This window comes from Canis lupus, chromosome X (assembly GCF_011100685.1).
Source record: "Canis lupus familiaris isolate Mischka breed German Shepherd chromosome X, alternate assembly UU_Cfam_GSD_1.0, whole genome shotgun sequence".
Taxonomy (NCBI): Eukaryota; Metazoa; Chordata; class Mammalia; order Carnivora; family Canidae; genus Canis; species Canis lupus.
Genome location: NC_049260.1, coordinates 92,360,860 through 92,385,906, shown reverse-complemented (window position 1 = coordinate 92,385,906; position 25,047 = coordinate 92,360,860). Strand labels below are relative to the sequence as shown.

Below are 25,047 nucleotides of genomic sequence, written 5' to 3'. Positions count from 1 at the left end.
GATCTGGTGCATTAAAATCCAGAGTTTCTTCTATTGGGTTTGCAAAAAAAAAAAAAAAAAAAAAAATGGGCCTTCCCCGTGTATAAGGAGGATGTCCTTTGTGTGTCCCCGGGGTCCCCAAAGCTGCTCCCCCACTGAAAGGCCAGTGTCGGCAGGGCTTATTTCTCCTTGGAAGGGCTCCTAAATTTCTCCTCCCAATTCAGGGCATTGCTACTATTGTCAGTTTCCCCTTTGCCTGGCTTAATCCTCAGGAGGGAAATCCTGACATGTGGTGCGTGAGGCACACTGGAGGATTTTTTTTAACCTCTGAGAACTTATCAGTATTTTTGTGGTTCTTACCGCTGATAATACAGTGGCATCCACTCCCTTGACTGGAGGCAGCAAATAGGGCTATCTATCATCCACCTGATTGCTTCAGCGAGCAGTTTTGTTGCATGTTTCAGGATATGTGATTTGACTTTTGGTTCACATGAATCCTTATAATAATAAGTTATGCCGTATAATAATAAGTTATGTATGTACAATGTTATAATAAGGATAATAATAGGGCTTTATTGTAGTATTGGTAAAATAAATATTTATGTACAATAAAACTGCTCCAAAGCTGACTACTTAACTGAATTTTCTGATTATCTGTATGTAAAGCACCTTTTTGGTAGTTGTGGTCAAAGATTTTGCCAAAATATCCAAGGCTACTTTCCTACCTAGGAAAGCATCATCATAGAATCTTTTTTTTTAAATAAAATTTCTATTCTGATTATTAAAGTAAACTCTGCCCCCCAAAAAAGTAAAAGACGCCTGTTGTAGAAAATGCAGAAGACACAGAAAAGCAACAACACCTACATTCCCTCCACTCAAAAGTAACTATTGTCACCATTTTGGTGGTTGACCCTCGAACAATGCAGGGGATAAGGGGTGGCGACCCCCGCACAGTAAGGAATCCACATATAACTTTCATCTCCCTCCAAATTTAACTACTAACAGCCTACTACAGACTGGAAGCCTTACCAATAACATAAATAGTAAGACTAGCACGTATTTTGTATATTATATGTATGACATATAATTGATTTTAATCATCCTGAGGGTTTGCAGGGTCTCTCAAAGATCAGTATTCAGGGGCACCTGGATGGCTCAGTCAGTTAAGCATCCAGCTCTTGATTTGGGTTCAGGTCATGATCTCAGGGTGGTGGGATCGAGCCTGGGCTGGACTCTGCACTGGGGGTGGAGCCTGCTTAAGATTCTCTCTCTTCGAGGATCCCTGGGTGGCTCAGTGGTTCAGTGCCTGCCTTTGGCCCAGGGCATGATCCTGGAGTCCCGGGATCAAGTCCTGCATCGGGCTCCCTGCATGGAGCCTGCTTCTCTCTCTGCCTGTATCTCTCTCTCTCTCTCTCTCTCTCTGTCTATCATGAATAAATAAATAAAATCTTAAAAAAAAAAAGATTCTCTCTCTTCTGCTCCCTCTGTCCCCGCTCCTGCCCCCAAAGATGAGTTTTCAGGGCTGGGATGGAGATGGGGAAAAGGAAAGGTGTGAAAGATCAGGCCCACCAGTAAGGGACACGCGAGTCTGCTGGAGTGCATCTGATTTCAGTGTGTCTATGACATGCAGGGGAGAAAGTTTAGGGAAAGGCCAGTTGTGAGCCAACCTTTTTGTTTTGGCCTCATACTTACGTATTTATTTATTTAAGTAATCTCCACCCCCACTGCGGAGTTACTGAACCCAGGACCCAGCGATCAAGAGTCCCATGCTCTACCAGCTGAGCCAGCCAGGTGCCTTGTTTTGGTCTTGTCTTTCAAAACATCAGGCACTAACTTAGCCACCTCAACTGGAAACGGAGGCAGGAAACTCCCTTGACACATATGCACCCACAGTTCCAGAGGCCTCAAATACTGCTTGCTTCCTATACCACTAAGTTTGAAAGAGGGGCGGAGTGGGGGGCGGAAGACAGGACAGGCATTGCCCACTGGGGTGCTTACGGGACTTTTTATTTTCAGAATAACAGCAGTGGGAGCAAGATGCACAGCTGGAACCGCCATAACTCATTCTTCATAACATGAACCTTTGAATATTCAATTAAAAAATGAAATTGGTGTGTCCCCAGGGGAGGAGGCGGAAGAGAAAGAGAGCGGTGTTTCTGCCCGTGATATGAAGTGTGGTATAACGTATTTCAAACCGCAGGTGACTGCAGATGGGGAGAAAACAGGAAATGTAATTGGGGAGGGGAGGGGGAAGGGGCTCGTTCAATTCTCAGGAGCACTCTTTCATTTTGCCTTCCTTTTAGCTCTTCTCAGACTCTGCATCCTAATTACCCCTGCCGCAAAGCTGAGTGAGAAGTCTCTTCTCTCGGAAGTATTAAAAATGTTTTTAAATGACACGGGTAATGTATGAATACATTCCTGCTGTAAAAGGATCAAACAATACAGGAGTATACCGACTACCCCCTGGAGTAAGCCCCTATTTCCGCTTAGCTCCCCTGAGCTGGCCGCAGATGTCCCTGGTTTGGTGGAATCTTTTCTGTCTCCTTTCTCTGCACTCACATGCATTTATGTGCAAATACACATATATAGGGCTTTTTTGCACATAGGGGCTCCTACTGTGCTTTTTGTTCTACAGTTTCTTTCTACATTATAATATGTCCTGGAGATATTTGCATTAAAACATAGAGACCCGCTGTATTCTTCTTTTTTTTAAAATGGTTTATTTATTTATTTTAGAGAAAGAGAGAGACAGCATGAGCAGGAGAGGGGCAGAGGCAGAAAGGGAGAGAGAATCTCAAGCAAACTCCCTGCTGAGCACAGAGCCCAGACATGAGATATGGAGCGAGATCCCACGACCCAGAGGTCACGTCTTGAGCCGAAACCAACAGTCAGGTGCTCAACGGACTGAGCCACACAGGCGCCCCAAGACCGATCACATTCTTCCTAATGGCTACAGAGTATTCTAAAATATGCATGTACCATAATGTAGTTAAATATTTTTCTATTATCAGACATTTATGGGTTTTCCCCCCTAGTTTTCCAGTATTATAATCGATGGCTGTAACGAATTTCCTTGTACATATGTCTTTGTACAGACATGTGAGTTTCTGTAGAATAGATTCGTAGGGGACTTTGCAGGGTGACAGGAGATGGGCCCTTTAACATTTTGGTGACTTGTGGACTTTCTGGCATCTTCATTCAGGCCTTAAACATGACGCCACCTGCTACTCGAGATGATAACTTGAGGTTTTAACGTTGGGCCGAGTTATCAGTTCTGTCTTCTCTGGTGCACATTGTAATCCAGGGAACGTTCAATTAACTGCAATCAGAGTAATTAAGACCTCACTTAATCAGGCCACCTTAAGGAGAGAGAGGAAAGAGATAAGATAGCAGAGCTTTAGCGAGAGAGGAGACAGAAACTTCCAGGGGCTGTCCTGGGGTCAGTATACATTCTGTCTGATGCCCTTTTTACCTCTACATATTTAACTCTGAACAATGAGGACTAATACTCATAATGATGACCTTGACATCTTATAAGATTTATCAAAACAAGAGTCAATGGTGCTTGCTAGACAGGATTTCCTAAAGCAGGAAATATATATACAAATATATTTTTGAAGCTTTCTCGAGGATAAGCACTGAGACAAAAAGTTTGCTCCTTAAATCTTAGCAAGAAAAACACAGTAACCAGCTCTCATGCTCCCTGGTCCCCAACATCCAGTTAATTTCAGTGTATTGGATAAAAGGATACAGAAGAAATAAGGATTCTAAAGTTACCAGTGACCTTCACCAAATTCCAGATTGATGGTTATTTCTCTGTAATTCTTCCTGACTTCAACTTTGGCCTCTGGTGATAGAAAACTATTGGGGCATCTCTTATTTTTCTGATCATGTCCTCCTCTTGGAAGAATCCTTTCCATCTTCCCATTCCTTACTTGTGGGCATTTCTTATATTCAGTCTCCAGCTCTTTTCTCCCTGTACTATCTCTTGGAGAACACATCCAGATTCATACCTCCCACTCCTAAATTCATACCCCAGTCCTGAATTTTCCTTGAGCCTACAATCCCATATTGCTAAGTTCTTGTTGGATTTCTTCCCCTGCATATCTCACCAGAAAATAAAAGCCATCGTATTTTCCTTACCACATAAAATGCTTTGGGGCACCTGGGTGGTTCAGTCGGTTAAATGTCTGTCCGACTCTTGATTTTGGCTCAGGTCATGATCTCAGGGTCCTGGGATCGAGCCCCATGTCGGGCTATGCGATCAGTGAGGTGTCTGCTTGGCCATCTCCCTTGCCCCTCCCCTACGAGTGCCCACGATCACTCTCAAATAAATAGATAAATACAATCTTTTAAAAAAAATGCTTTTATGGGATGCCTGGGTGATTGAGCGTCTGCCTTTGGATCAGGGTGTGATTCCCGAGTCCTGGGATCAAGTCCCGCATCAGATTCCCTGCATGGAGCCTGCTTCTCCCTCAGCCTGTGTCTCTGCCTCTCTGTGTCTCTCATGAATAATTAAATAAAATCTTTTTAAAAATAAAGATTTTATTTATTTATTTGAGAGAGAGAGGGGGATGCCTGGGTGGCTCAGCTGTTGAGCATCTGCCTTCGGCTCAGGGCATGATCCTGGGATCCCAGATCTGGTCCCACATCGGGCTCTCTTTGAGAAGCCTGCTTCTCCCTCTGCCTGTGTCTCTGCCTCTCTCTGTGTGTCTCTCACAAATAAATAAATAAATCTTAAAAAAGAGAGAGAGAAAGAGAGCATGAGTGCAGGGGGTAGGGGCAGAGGGAAAGGGAGAAGCAGACTCTCTGCTGAGTGTGGAGCCCAATACAGGGCTCAATCCCAGGACCCTGAGATGGTGACTTGAGCTGAAGGCAGACACGTACCTGACTGAGCCATCCAGGTGCCCCGTGATGCCATTTTTCAATGATTCCGTTCACAGTGGTTAAAAAGCCTCAGAAACTCAGTGTTGGTCTAAGTATAGGTAAAACAGACCCTCTTGCACATTGGTGGCGGAAATAGACATTTGTACTATAATGATTTCTCAGTGTATACTGAAGTCTTTCAAACGTGTGTGCCCTTGGACCCAGCGAGCTTCAATTCTAGGAATTTAACTTAAGGAAATAATCAAAGATCTATGGAAACCTATAAGAACAAGAATTATAATGTTTATGTTGTTTAAAACTCAGAAACGCACTAAATGTCTAACAATGGAAGATTGGTTCAGTGGAATGCTGTGGCCAATACAAATAACGTTTTAGAAGTTTATGCTTAATTTCTCAAGAAAACATCCACACTATGTTAAACGTCAGGCAATGGAAAGGAATATCCAGAATTATCCCTATTTTGTAAGAAACAAAAGGTATACAGACTGGAGGGAAACCCATATAAATGTTAACAGTGATTACCTCTGGAGAGTGCTGTTATGAGTAGTTGTTGTTTTCTCCTTTATCATTTTCTCCCTGTTCTAAAATCTCTACAGCAAACATTGCTTACTTTTTAGGAAATGAAAAATCCCTGATAAGTATAATGTTTACGTAATAGCTTATTTAAAACCAGAATCCTCCATTTCCCAAAGCAAGAACCCTTCCCAGGCTTCTCTCTGTTCTGTCCATGGTGCCATCAGTCCAAGCTCCCAGGCTCAAAACCTTGCAGGCTTGGAGCTTTGATCCCCCTTCGCTCCCACGTACCCAATCACTGATTGAGTGATCACCATTCTTTAGGACACGTCTCAAGAGTGTTCCTCCCTCCTGAGTCCCAAGTCAGATCAGCTCAGTTCAGCCAGCATTTGTTGGCACAGTGCCTGCATGTCAGTCTGCCAGGTCCACGTTAGTGGAGTCATCTGTCTTCCTGCCTCTGCTTCCTCTCTCCTCCAATCAATCAAATGTCCTGCAGCTGGAATGATCTTTTGAAAAACGCTACTTGTATCATGGCTCTCCCTGCTCAAAACACTCAAAGGGCCCCCAAACCCCGATGCCTACGGAATAAAGCCCATCCTCTTTCTTCTGCTATTTAGGGCTCTTTACAGAACTGTGCTAAGTGGGAGGTAACATTAGGGGGGGCACATGGGAGGTTTTTGGTGAATTATTGACAACGAAGTAAGTCTTTAAGGTGTGGAGCCTGGGTGGCTCAGTAGGTTAAACGTCGACTCTTAATTTGGGTTAGGTCATGATCTCAGGGTTGTGAGATTGAGCCCTGCAACGAGCTCTTTGGGTTGTGCTCCACACCCAGCATGGAGCCCGCTTAAGATGCTTGAGATTCTCTCTCTCCCTCTCCCTCTGCCCCTCTTCCTCAGGTTTCTCTCTCTCTGAGAAAAAAAAAAAGATTCTGCCCCTCCCCCTGCTCTCTCTCTCTCTTTTTCCTAAAGATTTATCCATTCATTTATTTTATTTTTTTTTTAAGATTTTATTTATTTATTCATGAGAGAGAGAGAGAGAGAGAGGCCGAGACACAGGCAGAGGGAGAAGCAGGCTCCATGCAGGGAGCCCGACGTGGGACTTGATCCCGGGACTCCAGGATCAGGCCCTGGGCCGAAGGCAGGCGCTAAACCGCTGAGCCACCCAGGGATCCCCCCATTAATTTATTTTAGACAGAGTGCAGGGGAGGGGCAGAGGGAGAGGGAGAGAGAAACAGAAGTGGACTCTGCACCTAGTGCGGAGCCTGTTGTGGGACTTGATCCCACAATTGGGAGATCAGACCTGAGCTGAAACCAAGAGTGTAACGCTCAGCCGACTGAGCCTCTCAGGCACTCCAGTCTCCCTCTCTTAAAAAAAAAAAAAAAAAAAAGAAGTGGAGTTCTCTCCATCTCTCCACTGTGTTCAGTTTGAAAATTCCCTTTCCTCTCCTTTTGGCAGTTGGACCAGAGGCCAGAGTTTCATGGTGCTGAATTTGGAGACAGGAAGAGGCAGCCAGGGGCGATAAAATATGGCTCAGGAAACCTCAACTCTGAGTCTGTCCCAATTTCCGATGCCTGCTATGTAGGAGGATCCATGGAGAAAGCATATTGGCTCTTTAGTCTCTGTCTCCCCTGCAGTGTTGAGGACCAAGAACAACCAGTGGGAGACTTAACATCTTCATTTGTTTGCTTTAAGAGAAAGAAGGAGGAAGGGGTGAGGGGAGGCAGAAAGGGGTGTACATAGAACCAGCTCCAAGTGATGTGGGCCACACATGAAACCCAGCTGTCGTCAGGTGCCCCTCTGGGGCTCAGAATACGCCAAGTCAGACTGAATGATGACATATGGCTGGGTGTGGGAATGCTCCTCTGGGAGTGCATGGGGGTGAGATGTGTGAGGGTCATGAATTTGCCAGATGGCAGCCCCGGCCCTAGTACTGTCTCTCGCTCTTGGAAGACCTGATGGCACTACTGAGTGAAGGGGCTATCTGGGAACCAGTTCTGGCAATATCAGCTGCTGAGGTGCTCAGGCCATCCCTCTCTGCATGCAAATGTACCCTTAGGGACCTAGCCTAAAGGCAGGTCCAGGTGAGCACAGAGTTGCCTGCTAGCACAGCCCCGGATGCTGGTACGGACCTCCTGGCACTAACCATGCCCTTCTTGGATTGCTCTTGGCACCTTTCTGGTTCCTGAAATCTGGGTGTAGCCCCACCCGACAGAAATTCCCGACTCCTTACATGGCCCATACCTCTTGTCTGGCTGTGTCCAGCTCCCCTTCTCTCTTCCCCTGGGGCCGCTGGCAGTTAGCACTTTTCTGGAGTACATGCAGGCCTCTTTTTCCTTCCCCCTGGCTCCTTGCAAGCCTGTCCCAGTTTGAGGCTCTCCCTGTTTTATAAAACTATTAACAGTCAGGAGCTCTGGACCTAACAGGTGAGGCAAGGGCCCTCTGCTTTCCAGGGCTGCGAATGGCTTGGCTGACTCTCGTGGGACGAGGGAACCGGGGGAAGCCGGGAGGCAGCTCTTTCTAGCTGCGGAGGGAGAGAGCCCCAAGTGTTCCATGGCATCACGTGTTATTTTCAGAGTCTGAGTAGAGGGGTCACCTTGCAGAGCAATAGGAAGAGCAGCTTCTGTTGATGGGATACTCCCCACATGCCAGGCCCCGTGCTCAGTGCTTGAAGGGCATGAGCCTGTGTGATCCTCGCCCCAGTCCTAGGAGCTGGTAACCACTTGGCCCTGATTTTACAGATGGGAAAACTCTGAGAACCTAAGTAACTTGTCTGAGGTCCGAAGGTGGAGGAGGTGGGACTCTCTCTGAGACCTGTCTCATTTCAAAGCCTATTCTCTTAGCCCGTACACCGCACCACCTTTGTAGTCGCCCAAAATGCCCGCAAGAGAGGACTAATTGCTTTGGGAAGACCTTTTGTAATATTTACCGGACCCTGAGGCATGGCCCAGGCCTTGTGCTACGCTCGTTACATGTAGTGGTACCTTTGAGTCCCCCGATCACCTGGCAGATAGGTCATATTATCTCATCGGACAGACGTGGAAGGAAACGGAGTCACGGAGAGGTCACCTGGCTTCTAAGTGGTTGAGTGGAGAGTTAACCCGAGTTCGTGACCGTTACCCCCTAACCTGGCCCTCCCCAGCCCTCTCGTAAGTCATCTGGGCAGTTTGCTGTGTGTAGAACTATGGTGATATTTACGGCGGAGTCTGGAGACGCCTGCATCTGAGAGTCCATGACTTCCAAGCTGGCAGGCCACTCCGCTTTGGAGCAGGGAGTAGCTAAGGGAAGGTATGACACACTGGGCCTGGGAGGGGGAGTTACTTCCTTGCTCGCAAATCATTTGGATGAGAAGTGAGGCCCAGATTGCTTTTAAGCACATTTTCGTTTTTCTCTCCTCCCTCCCCTTTCCAAATTAGGGTGAAGGTTGCCGAACCGTCCCCCTGGCTGGACATGTGGGGTTTGACAGCTTGCCCGACCAGCTGGTGAATAAGTCAGTCAGCCAGGGCTTCTGCTTCAACATCCTGTGCGTGGGTGAGTATTTCCATAGCAGGAAATTCTATTACAGAATATGGATCCTTAATGGCTGGATGTGGCTTTGCAGGTAATTAGGTTAAATACTGTGTCATTCTGGCCTATTTGCAAAAGCGTTTTCCCCCCTCTTCCTCTTTTTTCCCTCCGTTTGCTTTTGTAAGCAGCCGACTGTGGTTATATTTTTCTCAGGGCAGACCAGAATACGGGGCTGTACCTTGGGGGAAACTGAGCCGTGTGACACCGAGTGGAAATTTTGTAAGGGCGCTGGCTGGCTGACTCAGCTACTGCTGTCAGGTTCACTTGGACTGCAGAAAACAGGAGCCAGGGCAGAATCGGGAGGAAGGTTGATGGCTGTGGGCAGTGGGCTGGGGCTGTTTCCTCTGCAGCCCTGCAATGCTGGGTACAGCTTGAGCTCAAGTTCTTTTATTCCTTTTAAGCATATTTCCACCTGGACCTTTAGTCTCAAATGTGGGAACCATGCCTTAGTCACCCCTAAGGTGTTCATCACAGCACTAATAGAGTTAAGTGATGTTTGTGAAACGATTAAATGAGTTAACCCCCCAGGAACCACTCATTATACTTCTCCAGCACTTGCCCGTAGTAGCAATTTGAGTCCTGATTAGGACTGTGAAGTGAGCAGAGTGAGTAACATTTGTATCTTCATGGAGCGGATGGAGACTCAGACATTTGGGGAGGATAAGGGACTACCCGGGGCAACAGAGAATAAATGGCAGAGCCAGGACAAGGCCCCAGGTCTGGCTGACCCCTTGTCCCTCCCACCGCTTCTCTAACTGCCACCAGTGACATCTCTTGAGAACACAAAGGCACTTTGGAAACTGTCAAGCACCAACCAAACAAATGGGAGGAAAAACAGATGCTTGACATTATTTAGGAATCTCCCCTTGAACCTTAAAAAATCTGGAATTTGCAAACACGGTCACAGCATATGATTTTCACCCTATAGTATAGTAGAGTATACCTGCATATTTTCAGTACCCTGCTTCCAGACCTTAATAATGATTGCATAAATACTGTAATGGAGTCTGTTTTCCTGCTTGTTAGAGCCCTCAGACACTTTTGCTAATTGCCCTTTCTTATGTTTGTAGAGTGTATGGGGAACTCATTCACCCTGAGGCTCTGAACCACTGCTGACTTGGATATTTTATTCTTTTCTTTTTTAAAGATTTTATTTATTTATTCATGAGAGACACAGAGAGAAGCAGAGAGACACAGGCAGAGGGAGAAGCAGGCTCCCTGTGGGGAGCCCGATGCAGGACTCCATCCCAGGACCCCGGGATCACGTGCTGAGCCAAAGGCAGCCATTCAACCACTGAGCCACCCAGGTGCACCCAGATCTTTTACTTTTTCATGTAATCTAAAGTTCTGCTTTCTGGGCAGCCCGGGTGGCTCAGCGGTTTAGCGCCGCCTTCAGCCCAGGGTGTGATCCTGGAGACCCGGAATCGAGTCCCATATCAGGCTCCCTGCATGGAGCCTGCTTCTCCCTCTGCCTGTGTCTGTGTCTCTCATGAATAAATAAATAAAATATTTTAAAAAAATAAAGTTCTGCTTTCTAACTAGGGGCGTTCATTTCCTTGGACTCTTCTTTTCCTCCATCCTTAGTGCTCTTTCTCCATCATTTCCTGTTGGAGAGTAACTGCGAATTCGGGGATGAACAGAGAACAATGAGGCCACTTCTCAATGTGGATGACAAGCAGTTAGCTAGGCTCAGTCACTGGCTGAATGACTCCCACATATCAGCTTGGGAACCCAGGAGATGAAAATATGTGCTTCATTGAATTATATATACCATGGGCCTTAGCATCCAGAGCTGGGCCATTAATTCTTCAAATGCCAGAAGTCTACTGGTGGTTATGATGAGATGGTATTAGTAGAAGGATACAAAATAAATAGAAGCCACGGTGATCAACATCGAGACACTGTCACATTCAATAGTAGCACTGCCAGATCTCTCCGATCTTTGGCTGTTGGCCAACTTTTTTGGCATAATATTTGATTACTGAAAAATTTCCGCACAAACATATTGGATTCCCTTGGCATTCCTCCCAGAGCTCGGTGTGACCTGAACTGTAGTTGAGGAGCTGGGAAGTGAAATGACAGGCCCACCCTCATCAACCTTTCAACTAAGTACAGTTGGGTGGGTGAGTAAAACTTTAGGGGGGAGGCCATGCAAAGCAGAATGGCTCTCCGAGCGCGAGAAGTGTGGTGCAGTTGGACCTGGGGACCATGGGCCTCCTGACCCCCCAGGACCCAGAGGAAGAAGCAGTCAAGCTCAAGGCAAAGTGAGTGGGAGATAGTAAATAGCAAACCTCTGTCCTCAAGTTTCCACCCAGGCGCTATATAGCTACAGCCGCTTCAGTATGCACCTGCTGGAGTGGAATTGGTCAACTGCCCCAGACCCTTCAAGAGGGGACGGATAGGAAGGAGATCCTCATCCCCAAAGAGTCACCCTCTCTCTCCTTCCTCACTTGGCGAGTCTTAGGGAATAGCCCTAGAATCCCCCGTCTTAGAGCTGCGGGGACGCACACTGGATGTGCCCACCTGGGCTGGGTTAATTTCACACCCCATCCCTGATCCAAAAAAGACAGCAGCCTGTGCATCCTGCTTTCTGTTCTCACAACCCTGTCATTGCTCAGAGAACCCACAATTTGGGCCAAGGTCACGAGCAGTTGAGCTTGGCTCTCAGGCTGCAATCTCAGCCCAGCCATGGGGCTGGGTATTGTCACTGGCTGCCCAAGGGTCCATGGCTTGACTACTGAAGGTGATCTTTCCTCTCGTGCGAGGCTTTCGAGGGCCGTTCCTTCATGCTTACTGCCTGTGCATAACAATCAGGTTTACTCTCTTAATGACCGTTTTCAAACAAGTCTGTTTAGGCATAGAATATGTTCCCCCAAAGGATTTTCTTTTCTCATAGGACATTTTAAGTGTAAAATTGCAGCAGAGCTAGCTTCAATCATTGACAGAGACCTAGGACATTTTTATCGCAGTGTTGTTTATCTGGGTGCTGGGCTGCTGACTGTAGAGGTCCCAGGAGAGTGAGTCCTCTCCACCCTTGTGAATGTGTGTGCCTGTGTGCACAGGGGCATGGTGGGATTGAGAGAGAATTTTTATGAATCCAGAGCCTAATTTATATGTAAGGGTACCAATAAATGACACCTACATTTCTTATTTTTAGAGGGCTAGGCACACAGGTGTGGGCATATTATGATGCCCCTCGAACAGATTTTCTATGGTTGACAATAATTACTGAGTGAGGTGAGGTTCCCCTCTCCCTCCCCATCCCACCTCACCCCCGACAAAAAAACATACACTCGTGCTTAGCTTTGGGAATGACAAAGATCCCATGATCCTAGATATAATGCAGAAGGCCTCAGAGGAGCCACCGGAGCCAGCAGTACAAATGTTCTGGGGCCCATCACTCTGCACTGCTGGGAAAAAGCCCCAGACAGACGCTGCCCTCCAAATGTGCCAGCAACAGTAATGCCTGTGAGGAGTGCAAAGACTCATAATGATAATATTTACTTTGAAGCTGCTCAGGATTCTAGGCTCAACTGGGCTGTGTTGAACTTGGAATAAAACACACAAGAGAAGCAGGATGGAGGCTCACTATAGAGGAGGGAGGGACAGCTAGCATTCTGTCCAGGTCAAGGATCTCTTGGTCCATCCGTTGGTGTCTGGGAAAGGCAGCGGCTCACCTGAGACAGGCTGTCAGCTGCGCTGTGCCGGCCAGTGTGTACCAGCTCCCTCTCGGCAGAAAATCTGCTTTGGGTTGTGCAGCATTTGCCCATTTCCGTGGTGTCATTGCCCCCACTGTAGCGGGTCTTAAGCTGCCAGCTGGGACATCGTCGCACGTGGGATTGGGGAGATCCAGCAGGAAGCTGGGGCAGCCCGCGCCGGTACACCCCTGTCGGCCAGGGCTCGGCAAGATCAGGAAGGAGGAGACGGCGAGGTTACAGAGCCAGCCGTGACCTTGCCCCGGCCGTAGGCTCCCTGGAATTCCCGGAGAGTTTCCCTTTGGACACCTCCTTGTTGACCTCGGGAGATGTCTCTCTTAGTTTATTCCAACATCAGAGCTGGCTGAGATCTTAGCTTCAGGGGACTGTGAGCTCCCTGTGGACAGGGATCGTGGTGGTCCTGTTCACCCTTGTATCTTTGGTCCCTAACACTCTGTGTAGCTCCTCCTAGAGATCCAGTGGACAGTTGTCGTAGGACCCAATGAACCAATGAACGGACGTAGCTTGCCTGTGGGACGCTCCGGGGCATATTTACTGGTTAGAAGTACGGGCTCCGGCGCCAGCCTGACTCCGTTCAGGACCTGCTCTGCCACTTACCACATTTTACAGATGAGGAAGGAAGGTGTGGAGGGCCTGGGGAGTGCGGCCAATTCGCACAGCTGGGAAGCGGCGTGGCTAACCCTTCTGTGGACAAAGGACGGACGAGTACTATCTACCTCCTAGGTTTTTTTTGGGGGGGGTGGGCAGATAAGAAAATATATGTATAACAGCTGTGCCTGGCACATGGTAAGTGCTATTTTTATTAGTCCAACCTGTTCATTTTCTGGGGCAAGAGACTGGGGCCCAGAGTGGGGAACGGCATCTGGCCGGGCCCCGGGTGATCACCTGGCTGGGCCTCTGCGTTTCCTTTGGCGCAAGGACTTCATTACACAGGGTGCCAGAGGATGTGGATATTAGCAGCAGATGAGGAGAAAGGCCGAGGAGAGAGGTCAATGTTGGATTATCCCAGGGAGTGTACTTTGAAAAAGCATATTTCACATTACACGTTTTAAATGGAAATTCTTTAAAAAAAAAAAAACCGGGTGTTTCCAGCATACGGTCTCCATTAAGCAAAGCAAGATGGAATCCTCTTGGCCCCTGGTGATGACCTTAAAAGGGTTAAGAAGGGAAGAGGAGAGAGAAATTGGCCCCTGGGGATGCCCCAGGTTTCCTGCTGGAATCTGCCAAGGCCCCACCTTCCTGCAGGGGTGGGAGGGGTGTGGAGTCTGCCGACCTGCTCCCCCTCTGTGCTGGGCCTAGGGCAGCTTGGGACGGGCCAGCGTCCTAGGCTCAGGCTGGGTCTGTGCCAGCCATTAGGAGAGACCCCCTGCAGCCCGCAGGCTCCACACGGATGGAAAAGTGGGACGGGTTGCCCTCCATAGCCATGGCACCAGCTCGCTTGATTCCCTGCCCTCTGTTCATGTCGCATTCATCACAATCCCCTGGACGCCTGTGGGTTCTTTTATTCCCCTCATCACTGGGCATCTGATTTCCACAGCCTTTTTGTGTTGGCAGGCACTCGGGTGGTCATTTGCCCTGCCGCTCCTCCCGGCTGCCCTGCCCTGCCCTGCCTGGCCGGCCTCCATCCCTCCAGCTGTGCAAACAGAGCAGCCTGAGCTGTGTAGTCTGCTCCAGAGGCCTCTGCGTGCGCCAGGCCTAGGCCCTCTGAGGAGTACAGGAAGATGCCCCATCCCCCACTCTCCGAGAATCCTTGGGATCAAGAGCCAGGGAGCCAGCTCTGGGTGCTGGGGAGACAAGGCCTAGCAGTCTAGGAGCTGCGGGGCATTCAGCAAGGAGCTCCCGGAGCAGAAGTGGGTGGAGGTGGGGATGGACATGGAAAGTTCATCAGGCACCCGCAAAGATGGGCTCAAATGGAGCTTGAACCTCCATGTCCAGAGGGCAGGTGAGTTGGGGGTGAGGGAGCCGCCCCAGTGTTCCCACCTCAGAGGTGCTGGTCCCCTGTGCAATGGAGCTGCACCCCCACCTCGGGCGGGGCGGGGAGGGTGATACATTCTCTTGCTTGGCCAAGTCTGTCACCTCCCATTGCAAAGGCCCCACCTCACCAAATTTTTCTTGAGACCCAAATACTTCCTGTTCCTTTAGGGAGGGAAAAGGGGCCTCTTCTGGGAGAATCTTTGCTGCTAATAGGTCTAGCAGACCTTGGCTGGAAACATGATCTTACCATGGAAACATGGTCCAGGGTGAGGGACCATTTCCCCCGCACCCTGGCAATCCACCACGTTAGTCAGACCTGGCTATGAAGTTGGGCTGGGGGGCTGGGGAGCCGCTGAGTTGAATGTTCTTCTTGTTCTCTCTCTCACCAATCTCTGTGCACTCAGAAAGCTCTCATCGGAGACAGATATTTTAAAAAGCACTTCCTCTATTCATAGCTCATTATTCAGGATAAAAGGCATGCAAGATGCAAAGCTAGACACACCCAGAGGGTGGAGGGGAGGTGGGCCATTTGTATTCACACGTTTTGTGTGGCTCTAACGCCAGCCTCTGGACCACCTTGCCGATCATCTGTGCTGCCGACCACAAGGGGGGGAGGTTTGCTAGGCCAGGATTTGCCCAGTGCTAACCCACTCCCTAATGCGGAGACAAGGCAACGCTGACCTCCCAAGGGTTGGGAGGGGATAGGGGAGCCTGGGGTCAGGATAGCAGAACAGCAGGGTGGTCTAGATATTCAAAAGGCAATCCAGGGTGATTAGCTACTGAATCTTTTATTCCTGGCATTCCTGAATTGCTCGCAGGGGTGGGGTGGTTGTGGTGGAAGCCCTAATATGGTCTGGATCCATGGAGACGATAAGCCTTTGTGGGTACCCAGCCTAGCTTGTAGCCTTGGGTCACGTTCCTGCCCAACTCCCAAGCCACCAATTTTTCTCCAACATCTTAATTCCCTGAAGACCCCTTGGCTCCTGGCAGTGGCTTGACATCCCTCAGGTCTCCCAGGAATGACCTCCAAAAACCTTCACCGGTCTCCACAGGCTCCCCCCCACCTCCGTCTCCCTGGTGTGAAAGTCAAGACTTGAAATTCCAATGGTTTAATTTATTAGTATCCCGCAGCCTGTTAGTTAAACAAACAAATGACTGGTTTGTTTGAAATTTAAGGAGAAGAAGAATTTGTGGCCTGCTAACTTCCCTCCCCCTTAGCTAAAAATGGCCTCCCCACTGGGATACACTTCCGGCATCTGCAGAGCGCAGTCTGGGCCTGGCAGGGAGGTGAGGTGGCAATGAAAAGGAGAGGATATTTATTTGACAAGGGACTGCTACCCCTTTCTTTTAAAATCAAAAATAGGGCAGCCCGGGTGGCTCAGCGGTTTAGGGCCGCCTTCAGCCCAGGGCCTGATCCTGGAGACCCTGGATCAAGTCCCACGTTGGGCTCCCTGCATGGAGCCTGCTTCTCCCTCAGCCTGTGTCTCTGCCTCTCTTTCTCTTTCTCATGAATAAACAAATAAATAAATAAATAAAATCTTAAAAAAAAATCAAAAATAGCCCTTTAATTTTTATTACAAAAGCTAAGTATGTTCCACATAGAAAACTTGGAAAATACACAAAAGCTTGCAGAGAGAAATGAAAGCTGTACATAACCCCCACCACCCAGGGATAGCTCTCTTGGTAAGAGTATATTGTATGTCCTTCCAGACTTTCCAGGCATAACTGCTACCTCTCCATCGCTGCCTGCAACATAGTTTCTTTTTCTTTTTTTTTTAAGATTTTATTTATTTATTCATAGAGATGTAGAGAGAGAGAGAGGCAGAGACACAGGCAGAGGGAGAAGCAGGCCCCATGCAGGGAGCCCAACGTGGGACTTGATCCAGGGTCTCCAGGATCACACCCTGGGCTGCAGGCAGCACTAAACTGCTGAGCCACCGGGGCTGCCCCATAGTTTCTTTTTCTGACCACAAAAGCAGTGCATCCTCAACCTTCATATTATTATTATTATTATTATTATTATTATTATTATTATTATTATAGATTCTATTTATTCATGAGAGACACACAGAGGCAGAGACACAGGCAGAGGGAGAAGCAGGCTTCCTGCGGGGAGCCCAATGCAGGACTCCATCCCAGGACCCTGTGATCATGACCGGAGCCGAAGGCAGACACTCAACTACTGAGCTAGCTGTCCTCAACCTTCAAACGACACAAAAATATGGAGACTAAAAGAAAAATCACCCCAGTCACATTCTCCGGAGATGCTGCTGCCACGTTGATGCACTTCCTTTCAGTCTCTTTCACTTAACTGAGAGCAGTCTATCTAGTTTTATGTGTTATTGTGTACACATCCCCATGTCTGTGAATACACATCCAAAACATGATGTGGGCTGGCTGCGTGGTGGTTGTGTGAATGGACCATAATCTATCCTTTTGCTTTTCAGGAGAGACAGGTTTGGGCAAATCTACCCTCATGGACACCTTGTTTAACACCAAGTTTGAGGGGGAGCCAGCCACCCACACACAACCAGGTGTACAGCTCCGGTCCAATACTTACGACCTCCAAGAGAGCAACGTGGGCCTAAAGCTCACAATTGTTAGCACGGTGGGCTTTGGGGACCAGATCAACAAGGAGGACAGGTAAGGAGGGTGATGGGGTGTGGAGGCTGGTGGGAGGCTGCAGGGAGGAGCTCACCATGGAATCCTGCGACCTCTTCCCAAAATGGCCCATGCAGGCCACAGACACTTCCACCCAGGGTCCCTGTTTACCTCACACACTTTGACAAAGAAAGGTGTCTTTCCAATATACACAGGTGAGGTCTCCATTCCATTTGGCAGACACGTATTGAACTCCTGCCTTGTGCCAGGTGCAGCCATACCCTGTCAAGCTAAAAAGGAATAACTTTGTCTCAGCCTTTGAGGTGCTCACAGGAAAGACCAGTCTTGAACAAATAAGTTCCATCAAGTGTGATATGCTTTGGAAAGGACAGGGTACGAAGAGGTAAAGGACAAGTCACCATGAAAACATGAAGGAGGGAACAGTCAGTTCCACATGGGGAGCTCAGGGAGGCCTTCACAGAGGAAGTGCCTCCGCAGCTGGCCCTTGAAGGAAGAACTTTTTTGCCACACAAAGGGGAGGGAAGGGAAGTCTAGGTGGGGGGGGGGGGTAATGCTTGTACAAAGGCAAAGAAGTGTGGAACGTTATGGCATATTCCAGGGATCTGGCGCTTGCTCTGTTTGGCTAGCTCAAAGGCAGATTTGCTGTGGAACTGATGAAGCTAAGGCTTTAGGGCCCTCACTTGAATGGGCCCTTCCAAGGTCCGGTAACTAATTTTTAGTCATAATGTTGTGTTGTCTTTTGGAGGGCCCTTCTAATTGTATGAGCTTAAGGTCCCACAGTACCTGTGTCTGCCCCTGGGCTGGTGCTTGGCGTGAGCTAGAGCAAAGGAGGGGGAGATGAGCCTGAAGAGGGAAGCAGGGGTCAGATCATGGGGGAATTTCTAGAATGTCAGACATGGAGCCATTGAGAGGTTTTCTGAAGTGGAATGAGAGTCTCAGGGAGCCTGGGGGCTTAGTCAGTTAGGCTTCTGCCTTTGGCTCAGGTCATGATCCCGGGGTCCTGGGATGGAGCCCCACATCATCAGGCTCCCTGCTCAGCAGGGAGCCTGCTTCTCCCTCTCCCTCTGCTACTTCCATGGCTTCTGCGCTCTCTCAAATAAAAAAAAAATCTTAAAAAAAAAAAGAATGAGATAGTCTGGCCTTGAAGTTTCTTTGGAAGGGGGTGGAGAGCAGGAAGACTAATTCGGAGACTATTGGACCAATTAGATGCAGGCCAGGGGTAACACAGGTGCAAGGTAGGAAAGAGGAGGAGGCAGATTTGGTAAACACTGAGTAGATGGAATCAATGGGACTCCGCAGACACTTGGTGTGGGATTGTGAAGGCAAAAGAAGAATCTGGAATGAGGCCCAGATATCTGGCTTTGGAGGGTGGACAAATGGTGGCGGCATTCAGGAGGGGAATTAATATCAGAGAGCCAGTTTCTAAAAGACTCAGCTGTGTTTTAGACCTGTTGAGGCTGAGCTGTCTGCGGACTACCGAGACACCTGATGACCTTTTGTGGTGGGCAGCTGGATATACCGGGTTAGAGATCAGCAGCAGGCCTGCCCTGGAAATATGGATTTGGATGATCAAGGTACAGGTGCTATGTTCCAACCGCAGACGCATGTAGCATCACCCAGGGATCAGAGTGGAGCGTGGTGAACACTGGGCTAAAGACAAAGTTTAGGATGTTAAGTCAGCAGATGGAGGAAAAGAAATCCTGGAAAGAGACTGAGCAGGAATATGCGGAGGGGTAGGAGGAGGGACTGCAAGCGGGTGGGGGTGGCTTGAGAATGGAGTGGGAGTGGGGGGAGTGGCTCAGAGGAGGGAATGTGTTGAGGGCTGGGGTCAGGGAGGGGGTTCAGGCACCATGTGCATTTAACTAGATGTCACATGGTTATTACACGTGCCCATCTCAGAAAAGGCCATTCAACATTTTGAGCAGTGTCTGCTCATCCTTTGAGGATTCTCTGGCTTCCTAGATAAACTGGATCCCAAATTCTCCTGTTTCTCTCCCTTGAAGCTTCAACAGCCATACTCATTTCCTTATAATGAATAAATATATTTAGCTTCTTAATAATTGAACTGAATTTTGTTTTTCATTTGAAATTCTAGACGGACACCTCTGCTTTTTATAGCCTTGCTTATTATGCTAATTTTGTTTGGTTGAGAATAAATTGGACCCTGGGGAAAGGGGATGGATATTTGGGGTCATCTCAGCCACGGACTGCTCAGGATCTTTTCAATTAGATTTCTCACAATTCTCGGCAACATACATTTGACATATTTGACATTGGAAACTGCTTTGGTAATGATGGTTTGGGAGGACCGAACTGATCTGGCCCCTTAGAGGCCAATCTACTTCCATTACATTTGTAATGTCCTTATTGTTTTTCCTGATTATAAACAAGATGCATATTAATACAAAATCAAATAATACAAACTCGAATAAGTAGAAATGAAAAGCCTCTCGAAATTGGGCCTGAGAGCAGGAATGGAGCAAGCTCCAGGGATTTGTAATAAAAAGCAGTGTTTTCTCCGTACTGGCAGGATCATTTGGGCATAGATCTGTCAGTGCAGCTGCATGGAAGCAGAGCACCAGAATGCGATACTTTCCCCAGGGTTCATGGTCAACTAAGAAAAGGAGAGATGAAGGCCATATTCTAGGGGAAGCCACTATTTCAAAGATGCGGGAGCAAAAGGAACTCAAGAGGGAGACCCAGGGCAGGCTGGAAAGAGGCATGCTTAGGAACTTAGGCTTCAGTCTCAGACTGACCTGGGTTCAAATCCCATTGCCACCTACTAGCCCGGTGATGTTGGACCAGTGTTTTGTGCCTCTCTCAGCCTCTTGGTAACTAGTGTTGTGGCTGGTCTGGCCCTTGTGGTTCTTGCAAGACGCGGTCAGCAATAACCATCAGGGTACCAAAAAGTTTTATTATTCACAGGTCCGGGAAAGCACAGGGCACACCTGGGACCACATGGTGAGGTCACAGGGTAGAGAAAGAGAGAGAGGGCATGGGTCTGGGGTTCTGTTTTTATTGAGATGGAGGATTTAGGGCTAGGATTTGGTGGGCTTGCTCTGGGTGGGTGAATTTATTTATTTTTTAAGATTTTATTTACTTATTCATGAGAGACACAGAGAGAGAGAGAGGCAGAGACACAAACAGAGGGAGAAGCAGGCTCCATGCAGGGAGCCCAGTGTGGGACTCGATCCTGGGACTTGATCCGGGGATTCGGTGCGGGGACTCCACTGAGCCACCCGGGAATCCTCTGGTTGGGGGGGGGGGGGTAATTTAAAACACAAGAGCGAGAATTTAAGGCAGCAGAAGAGAAAAAAACAAGTGGCCCAAATGGTCACTTAATGGAAATCAATCAAGATTTCTAAAACAAAGGAGCCCTGTGAGGGGTGGTTTGTGGAGGGAGGGCTGACTCTTAACCTTTAGGTAGCTGGCAGTGTATTTATTCCAGATAGTCAGTTGTCTTTGAAGTGGATGCCTCAGCGATAAATCTTAAATCAGGCACTTGCATGGCAGAAAAGAAAGACCAACTCTCAGAGTTTACACTATAAGACCCTTAAATTCTCTATGGCTCAGTTTTTTCACCTGTAAAGTGGGGATGACCATAATACTAATATCTACCCTAGAGGGTCACGTGAGGCATACTTGACATGTTTGGCATATTAAAGGCTTCAAGAGTGCTGGGCACAGTGGCACCTGGGTGGCTCAGTTGGTTAAAGCATCTGCCTTCGATTCAGGTCATGATGCCCTGGTCTTGGAATCAAGCCCCTCATCAGGCTCCCTGCTTCACGGGGAGTCTGCTTCTCCCTCTCTACCTCTGTCCCTCCCCTCCACTCGTTTTCTGTCTCTCTCAAATAAATAAATCAAATCTTAAAAAAAACCAGTGCCTGGCACTAAGTAACTAATGAATAGAAGATATTGTTACGATTATGACTTTCTTTGGTAGAAGAATCGAGGGAGAGTTATACCATGTAGCTTAATGGGGGGAATGACAAATGGAACTGAAAAAAATATCCTTTGGGTTTGGCAACATGCAAGTCATTAATACACTAAGGAATAATAATTCTAGGGAAGTTGTGGGTGGAAGCTAAGTTGCCATGAGTGAATGGAAGATAAGTTAGTAAAGGCATCAGAATAGCAAAAAGAGCAATAAGTAAAGCGAGACCAAGATCAAATTCCCGTTTATATGGGAATTTGGCATATGTAAGTGAGCAAGGAAAGAATGGACTATTCAAGAAAATGTGCTGGGAAAATAGGCAATCCATTAGGAAAAAAATAAAATGAGACCCTCCCACACAAACACTAGTCACAAAAATAGATTCCAGATGGGTTAAAAACAAATTCTAAAAATATAAGAGAAAATATAGCAGAATGTTTTTATAGCTTTAGGGGTAGAGAAGGCTTTTCTGATCGTGACACAAAATCCCAAAGCCATATAAGAAAAGATCGACAGATTTAAACTTAAGATAAAAAAAACCCTTTGCATATTGAAAGACTAAACAAAAGTAAAAACAAACTATGAATAGAGAGAAAATACTTGCAACTTATATCATAAAGAAAGGATTTTTCTAAAATGTAAAAAGAACTTCTACAATTCAATGTGAAATAAACAGGTAATTGACAGAAGGGGAAATATAAATCGCCAATTAACATATGAACTGATGCTCATCCAATGTCACCAGTGATTAGGGAAGTGCAAAATGAAACAATGGAATATTTTTTATCCATCAGATTTGAAAAATAAGAGATAAAAATATAAATGGCCGTTAATACAGTTCACTTCATTCATGTTGCTGGGAATATAAATTGATACAGATGTTTTAGAGTGCAAATTCGGTGGGACCTATTAAAACTTCAAATGTGAATACCTTATGATCCAGCAGTTCCACTTTTAGGTATACAGCCTAGAGAAACAATTGCACATGTTCATGAAAAACTTACAGAAAGGATGTTCACTGCAGCATTGGATGTGGAATAAAAAAATCTTTAAACAGCTTAAATTTCCATCAGTAGGGCAACTAAATGAGCTATGGTACAGCCATATACTATGGCATACATTTGGCAGTTTAAAAGAATGCAGTAGATCTGTGCACACTCATGTGGATGTGTTATCAAGTGAAAATAGAGGTTGCAGAATATACAAAATCATGATACCAATTGTATAAATCCACCATTCCTTTTTTTTTTAATCCACCATTCCTAATGAAACATCAAACACTTCCCCCCCCCACATAAATGCATAGAAAAAGATCTGCAAGGTGAACCAACAAACTGAAAATAGTAGTTACCTCTGAGAAGGGGAGCATAAGTACATGTATCAGTCACATAATTAAGAATAAACTTTTTTAAAAGAATGAAATTTTTTAAAAGGAAGCAGATAAAGTGGGTGTAGACCGCTCATTTAAAAAGATTTCCTGAACTGGAAAAAAGAGATAAGGCAGTGTCTAGAGGGAGGCAGAGGTCAGGGGTGACTTTTTTTTTCTTTTTTAAGTTTATTTATTTTTTGTAGTAATCTCTACACCCAATGTGGGGCTCGAACTCATGACCCCGAAATCAAGAGTAGCACGCTCTTCCTACTGAGCCAGCCAGGCCCCCCAGGGGCCGTGTTTTTGAGGCTGAGCTGAAGACAGCTTGAACAGGATAAGAAGCTTCAAGGGCAGAGATGAGGAGGAGGCAGATAAAGAGAAAGAGTCCACCACACTTGGTAACCCAGTTGATTTGGGGGATATAGTACAGTTGATAACATTATACTAAATGCCAACTGTGTGTCAGGTACAGGTGCCAGGAATACTAAGAAATAAGGAACTTGTAGTTTAGTGGAAGGGGGTAATACGTAGCATACAAATTCTACATAGTGTAGTAAGTACAGTAACAAAGGCATATGGAGGATGAGAATGGCAAGCGGCACAGCCCAGTCGGGGGATAAGGTGGAGAGGAGGTGCTCAGGAATGGCTGAGCTAAGTCTTGAAATCTTCTAGGATGCGTGCAAGTTAGCCAACTGGCATACCATGGGTATTCAGTACCTAATTGTCCCTAAATGTGGTGGGGAAAATAAAGAAAAAAACCCTCTAAGTTTTTATCTTTCAAGACCAAACGTGTCCATTGAATGTGTTAACTAGGATGCCGAGGGTAGAAAACAGTCTACAATGTGTTGAGGAATGAATGAGAAGGAATGAATGAGTAGATTGTTCTTTCCAAAAAAAAAAAAATTCCCCACTTACCCATTACACATTTATTGAACTTCTGTTTTATGCTAAGCCCTGTGGTAGATGCAAAAGACAAACTCGATTGCTAAGGGAGGAAAAGAAAGGGCAGCAGTTGGGAAGAAATGGGTAGTTGAGGGGGTTGGGTTGAGGAAAGATCTTTCTTTTGAGATGCAGGAAGACTTAAGCATGTTTATAGGTTGAGGAGAAAGAGTCAGTAGGGGGCGAGGAGCTAATAGATGAAGCAAGATTCTCAAAGAGCCTAAAAGGAATGAGAGCTAGTGCACGAAGGACAATGGGCCTTGCACACTATGAGGGGCCCTTTGTCTTCTGAGACTAGAAGGCAGTCAGGAAGGGCTGATTCAGTTTTAGAGGAGAGGGGAATCTAGCTGCTGTGAGGCTGATGGCCCAAATTTTGTTGGTAACGTAGGAGGTAAGACCATCTTGTGAGAATGAAGATGTCACGAGTAGGTTTTGGAGCTTGAGGAAAGTAGTGAAAGTTTGGAATGCCCAATGGAGGTGATGGGAAATGCAGCCAATCAAGGTCAAGTAATGGCATTGTCTTGTTGTTCTCTCTGAGGCTGGAGGCCATGGCTTTGGGTGCAAAGACTTTGGTGATGGCCTCTAGCTAATTTGAGCAGCCTCAGTGTAGGAGTGAAGGACAGATCCTGAAATTGATTCATCGCAGCAGTTTGCTGGGCCAGTAGGGTGGATGGCAGGGGTATCGTGGAGATGCAAGTGTGGCTAAAAGTGGTTCGGGTAATCAGTTAAGGGTTCAGCCAGGGCCGAGAAGGAGATGAGGCCAGCAAGGGGCTGATCACCTGTGAGATAATAAAGAGGTCAAGGTACCTGAGGATTCCATGAGGTGAAAGATCCAGGATGTAAGAGTGTTGGAAAGATGTGAGGCTGTGGCCAGAGAGCGGGAAGTTAGAGGCTGTCTTGGGGGAAGCTGGTCTGGCTCATGGTGAGGTGTGTAGGCGGCTGCAGTAGAGGGAGCCCGAACGTTGTGGAGTTCAGACAATCAGGGAAGAGAGGCTGAAGGTTGATGGGTTGTCTACAAGCACATGGCCGTCACCCAGGATGGGGAGAGAGAGACTGTGGGTCAGGTGCCACCAGGAGAGGATGGAATACGTCTCAGATGAAGAAAAGGTTTTACACTGAGGTAGTGGAGGAACAGTCTGGAAGTGGCACTGGGAAGCTACACGAATGCCCACCCCGCTGACCCCAAGGCACCCAGGTCGTGGGAGAATGAGCAGCCTCCTCCAGAGAGGGCTGCTGCGTAATGAGGTCTTCAGGGTGGTGGTATCCTGGGGGTAGGACAGAGGGGATTAGGTTTCCATTTAGGGCAAAGAAGTAGGCAAGTTCTGTAAAAGGAAGCTGATAGAGGTCAGCGCTGCTTAAACTTTCATCTTGCATTCAAGCATTCAAGCCCCCGAGGCTCTTGAGAAAATGCAGACTCTGATCCTGTAGGTCTGGGTTGGGGACTGGGATTGTGCATTTCCAACAAGCCTCAGGTGGCGTCTCTGTGCTGCTGGTCCAAGGACCAGACCCTGAGTGCCAAAACTGTAGGCAGTTGCGTTTATCAGGGTTCT

At 47.3% G+C, this 25,047-nt stretch overlaps 1 protein-coding gene across 4 annotated transcripts in view; it reads left to right on the top strand.

Annotated features, from left to right (window-relative positions):
• SEPTIN6 (septin 6) overlaps positions 1–25,047 on the top strand; it is a 67,116-nt gene that overhangs the window by 8,222 nt on the left and 33,847 nt on the right. For all 4 annotated transcript variants that reach the window (XM_038588184.1, XM_038588182.1, XM_038588183.1 and 1 more), the window contains exons 2-3: positions 8,793–8,907; positions 17,081–17,276. In XM_038588184.1, coding sequence (XP_038444112.1) covers positions 8,793–8,907; positions 17,081–17,276 — 311 coding nt within the window. The remainder of the gene's footprint in view (positions 1–8,792; positions 8,908–17,080; positions 17,277–25,047) is intronic.